This window comes from Plasmodium gonderi, assembly GCF_002157705.1.
Source record: "Plasmodium gonderi DNA, contig: Chr02, whole genome shotgun sequence".
NCBI lineage: Eukaryota > Apicomplexa > Aconoidasida > Haemosporida > Plasmodiidae > Plasmodium > Plasmodium gonderi.
Window position 1 is genome coordinate 158,658 of NW_021628926.1, and position 6,021 is coordinate 164,678.

At 27.9% G+C, this 6,021-nt stretch overlaps 1 protein-coding gene across 1 annotated transcript; it reads left to right on the forward strand.

Annotated features, from left to right (window-relative positions):
• Nucleotides 1-2,882: 2,882 nt before the first annotated feature.
• PGO_020250 (Plasmodium exported protein, unknown function) lies at nucleotides 2,883-5,425 on the forward strand (the record flags this gene model as incomplete). The annotated part of the gene is made up of 2 exons (XM_028685844.1): nucleotides 2,883-2,930; nucleotides 3,314-5,425. The coding sequence occupies 2 exons, from the start codon at nucleotides 2,883-2,885 to the stop codon at nucleotides 5,423-5,425; spliced, it is 2,160 nt and encodes a 719-aa protein (XP_028541645.1).
• Between the last annotated feature and the right edge of the window lie 596 nt (nucleotides 5,426-6,021).

Genomic DNA, 6,021 nt, shown 5'->3' on the forward strand with positions numbered 1-6,021 from the left:
ATAGTGTTTGTTCCACAGGTGTTGTATGCCTTGACATCATTGCTCATGACGCTATTATCACCCGTATATTTACCCCTCATGCGTATCCATCTTTTTTCTTTTTTTTTTTTCTCTGCTTTTTTAATATATGCATATTCTTACATATAGTATTTATTTTCAATGTTCCATAAATGTAGAAACATTTTTGTCTTTGATTTTATGTATAAAGATCACACATGTAAATTAGATTTTCCACAAGGTTCCTCAATCAGGAAATTACGTGTTCATCTTTTTAAATATATACATGTATGTGCATATTGTGTGTACATAATATGTACGTGCATACCTACAATCCAAATGTTTATGTATGAATTTTATAATTTTTTTTTTTTTTTTTCCAAGTTGTTATTTTTTTTTTTACTCGTCAAGTATGTAACTAAAAACACACAAAAAAAGGTGCAAATTTTATTATAAAAAATGAAAAAAAGAAAAAGAATTATTTTATAATATACGCTTTTAATAATAAAATACTGTATATAAATATCACATGATTGTGTTATTAGCAGTGTTCATTTTATAAGGACACTTTTTCTTTTTTTTTTTTCATTTGTTAGAATGGGATGGAATATAAAGAGAGAGTCTTAAATACATGCATGTTTAATTCCTCAATCCATGTTGTATGTTCTAACATTAACCACACCTACACATTTCCATTAAAGTGTAATTCTCTATCAATCAACACAATTTTGTTAAAACATGTCACATAAAAAGTACATAAAAGAATAATGCAATTATTAAAATAATTCGCGTTTAACATAATTGCTCTGAGAAGTAAAAAGTTTAACTAATTTTTAAAATGTAAAAAAAAGCATGTTCGATTTTCATGGAAAACATCCTTCTGTATCCCCCGTACGTTTTTTCTCTTTTTTTTTTTTTTTTTTTTTTTCCCTATTTCTTCCTTAAGAATAAAAGAAAATTTATTCACAACAGATAAAAAAGGATAAGATATTCCTCTATAAATTAATGCGAAAAAAAAAAAAAGGTAGAATAATTTCTCTCCTTCTTAAGTAAACATATTTTCATGCGTTAAAGTGGACGACACATTTGACGGTATGAGCATGTGTATATATATTTATATATAGCAAAAAAAAAAAAAAAAAAAAAAATACTAAGACATGCATAATTATTTTTATCTCACCTCGTGTTTAATGGCATTACACAGGCTTACATTGTTTTATTATTCCATTATGCAATTTTCTCACTTTATTAAACTAGTTTAAAAAAAAAAAATAATAATAATATAAAAAGTACATACAGTTAATATACAATCAATACTTTCTTTTGCCTATTCTTAAAATTTTTATTTTTCGCTCATTTTTCGCTCATTTTTCAGTCATTTTAATTAATACCCCGTTCCTTTTTTAATGCATTTTCTTTTTTTTCTTTTTTTTCTTTTTTTTCTTTTTTTTTTTTATCATCTTTTACCCCCTCTGATAATCCAATTTTGATTAACAGCAGTTATTCGTATTTAGAAAAAAAAAAAAAAAAAACTTTAAACTCAATAATATAGATCAAGGGTCATATCTATAGAACAAAATCATTCTTCGTGCAGCGAAAAAGGAGCAACCAAATATTTTCTATTTTTATTCTTGAAGGGAAAAAAAAAAAATGCTGTAAATGCAAATTGGATTTCTCACTAGAACAAGCAAAAGGAAGGAAAATAAAACAAAATAGAGCAAAATGAAATAAAATCAAGCAAAATGAAATAAAATCAAGCAAAATGAAACAAAATCGAGAAAAATGAAATGTTCCCTCTCCCCCAATAGATTGATCTTAAAAAAATGAGTATTTTATTATGTATGCTTATTTGTTCTTAAAATTTATCTCCCACCATTCAGGTTACACGATATTCTCTACATTGCATATTTCAAATGCAGCCCGTGCTAGTTCTTTGAGTACCCGAATTTATCAAAATACATTGCTTTCTTTTCTTTGTTTTTGCCAATACGTCTCACATTTTTATAAGCATACTAAGTAAACAAAACAAGGTATTTTTTTTTTTTTTTTTTTTTAATAACCTTAGATTTTATCTTATTATTTTTTTTTTTTTTTTCTGCTTCCCTAAATTTATATGTACGAAACGCATGTATTTTTATAAATACATATATGTCATAAATATTTATAAATATATCTACAAAGTATGACTAGTTAAAAATCATCACTTTTTTTTTTTTTTTTTTGCTTCATTTTTGGAAGAAAATGAATTTTAGGAAGCGTTCATATGTATATATTTTGTATATTTATATATATATATATACATATACGCACTGACATTCATGAATGTAAATCTATATTTGTTTATTATATGTACGAAGAAGGAATAAATTGGAAAAAAACTAGAAATAACGTTACTATATTTCTTTTCTTTTCTTTTTTTCTTTTCTAGTTATTTTTTAAATTATGTACAAAATTGGAACTCTTTTCTCAAATGCATACATATTTGTATTTCTTTCGCGTATTTCCTTTTTCATGTGCTCTTAACTTAGCATAAATACATTTGTGTTAATACATAATCACATCTACATATCACATATACATTTATAATAATGCATTTCCAATTTGAAACTTCTCCCTGTACACCCCATCTTTTCTTTCTATAAAAAAAAAAAAGAACGGATGTAACCAATAAGAAAAACAAGATTCACAAATCAGAAAATGTATTTTTCTTGTTACCTAATTTGTACCATACTAAATAGAAAAGAGGAATAAAATTCAAAAAAAAAAAAAAAAAAGTTACAATTGTATAGAAAAGGAACACAATAAAAAACATATGTTGTATACAGATCTTTTTTTTTTTTTTTTTTTTTTCATCTTCATTGTAGTAACCACCATAATTAACAAAAATGGTTTCTCTTTCTCATATCATATGGATACTAATCCTTTTTGAACATGTATGATATTAAGATAAATTAATGAAACTTTTTTTTTTCTTCTTTTTCTTTTTTTTTTTTTTTTTACATGTGATTATTCTAGTCCTTCTTGTTTATTTCGTCTTTTTTGTTTTTGCTTTTTTTTTTTTTTTCGTATCATTATGAAAATGACTCCCTGTGTGAAAAAGATAGGATGTGTTTTAAGGAACCAAAGAAATAACTAAATATTCAGATTATAAAATATTTTACAAACGATTAGAATAATACTTTTATTTTATGTGCATGTTTTCTTTGTAGTATTATGCATGATATTACATCCTGTTTTTTTTTTTTTTTTTATCGTTTTAGTTACCCCAGCACCATATTATATCCTGTTTTTTTTTTTTTTTTTTTTTTCATTTCAGAATGAACTTTTCGAAAAGTACATAATTGGAAAAGGCGCAGTAGAAGGAAAAAGAACCCACCGATTCCTATCTGAAATGCACGAACAACAACTTGTAATGAATGAAAAGTTTCAAAAAAACGAGAAAAGTGAAAAAAAAGAACCTTCATCATTTGTGGGTTCAGAAGAATCTTTAGATGCCAGCGATTCACAAGAAAATGAAATGACGACAAGTTCTAGCCAGGTAGTAAAATATAATAAAAAGAAATTAAAATCTCTAAATAATGCATTAAAATATAAAGATAAAGAAAAGAAAACTCAATTTGATGCAATCAAATATGGTAAATTATATAGTGTAGAAAATGATGTTGTCATAAAATTTAGTAATAAGATGGGAAAGATAAAAGATGGGTTAGAAAAATATATTAAAAAATTAGACGATTCAGATTATGATGCTATACATTATACAGATAAAGAAATAGAAGGACAATATTTTGGTGTTCAGTATAAAAAAGTAGAACATCTACAACCACATGATATTTTTTATTTCAAAAGTGAAAAAAAGCCAAATAAATTTATAAAGTTTTTATTTAAAAATAGAGAAAAGAAAAAAGAAGCATTATCCGATTATACTGTTAAAAAATTGAATAAGAAAATAAAACAAAATGATTATTATGTATTACCAAAAAGTATTCGGGAAAAACCATTATTAAATTGTTCATTAATAGAAAAAGATGGGTTCAGTTATCCAACAGTAAAACGAGCAATTTCTCATTATCCAGAATATACAGCTTTACCTGATCAATTAATTCCTATAAATAAAAAATCAATTTTTGAAGCAATAATAAAAGATCGTCCTTTGAAACGTAAGCAAATCAAACCTTGTGTTATCATAGGTGCCTATGAAACAGAAAAACCAGATCATTACATTACCAAAGATAATAAAAAACATAAACACTCCCAAAACTGTGCTATTAAAGGAAATAAACCAAAGGAATCTAAAAAGAAAACCAAAGAAGATGATAATACATTGGAACACACAAAGGAAACTAAAAAATTGGAGAATCAACAGGAATCTACAATCTATGGTATAGAAGCTGCAAATGAATTATATGGCCCAGAAATAACTGCAGTAGACAAAGACAAGGAAGAGATTATATTTTTAAGTGATCAAGAAGATGACACGAAGGAACACACAGATATACTCGTGTCTGATGGGCAGCCTGCAGAAGTAGAAGGTGAAGAAGTGGAAGGTGAAGCAGTGGAAGGTGAAGAAGTGGAAGGTGAAGATGTGGAAGCAGAAGAAGTAGAAGCAGAAGAAGTAGAAGCAGAAGATGTGGAAGCAGAAGAAGTGGAAGGTGAAGAAGTAGAAGCAGAAGAAGTGGAAGAAATAACACCATCTGAAGAAGAGACAGTTGAAGAAGTGGAAGAAATAACACCATCTGAAGAAAAGGCAGTAGAAGAAGAAGTGGAAGAAATAACACCATCTGAAGAAAAGGCAGTAGAAGAAGAAGTGGAAGAAATAATACCATCTGAAGAAGAAGCAGTAGAAGAAGAAGTGGAAGAAATAACACCATCTGAAGAAAAGGCAGAAGAAGAAGTGGAAGAAATAACACCATCTGAAGAAAAGGCAGTAGAAGAAGTGGAAGAAATAACACCATCTGAAGAAAAGGCAGTAGAAGAAGTGGAAGAAATAACACCATCTGAAGAAAAGGCAGTAGAAGAAGTGGAAGAAATAACACCATCTGAAGAAGAGACAGTTGAAGAAGAAGCAGTAGAAGAAGAAGCAGTGGAAGAAGAGGCACCCGAAGAAGAAGCAGTAGAAGAAGTAAAATCTAAAGAAGAAAAGAAATTTGAACCAATCGACGTAGTCAAATTTGACGCCGTACCGAAAGATGTAGAACCCATAGAACACAAAATGAAATACCACGTAGTGGAATTCGGAGAAATGAAAGAGTTTGATACGGAGTTGTATGATTTTAATGATATTCTGTATCAAATAGCTGTTTCATTTTTAAAAGAATTAGAGGCTGCGAAGAGTTCAAGTCAAAGGAAGAAAGTAAAAAAGTCTGCAAAAATTGCTACAGAAAATTTGGTAAAACATTATATGGAACAAAAAAGGAGACACAAATAGTGGGGAAATGGAAAGGAAGCAAAGAAGCGAAGAGGCAAAGAAGCGAAGTGGGAAAAAAGCAAAGAGGCAAAGAAGCAAAAAAGCAAAGAGGCAAAAAAGAAAAGAAACAAAGAATCAAAAAACTTTATATGGACATGCTCATTCCACTGCCAAGTCATTAGACACCATTCCTTCCCACCCACTATCAGAAATGTTTTTGTGTAGACAATTCCCCCACCCACTCACATATACATTGCTATTAACTATATTTTTAACTGTTTGCACGATTCTTATGTTTTTTTTTTTTTTTTTTTTTTTTTTTTTGTGAGCATATCCTCTTGTTTGAGTATTTATTTTATTTTTTGATTTTTCCCTATTTATTTTTTCCTTGCATATGACACTCCATTTGTAGCTATATGCATGCATACATGCATATTTGAACTTTCACAACTGAATTATTATTTTTTGTTAAAACTATGAAAATATCACAAATAAGGAGAAATATATATATATACCCTCATTCAAAAGGAGCTACGTTTACGTGACTCTAGTGTGTTAGACTTAGACCATCACATGGATGACCTATGTAGTAGTGTCAAGTTAAAAAGTAAAAAACA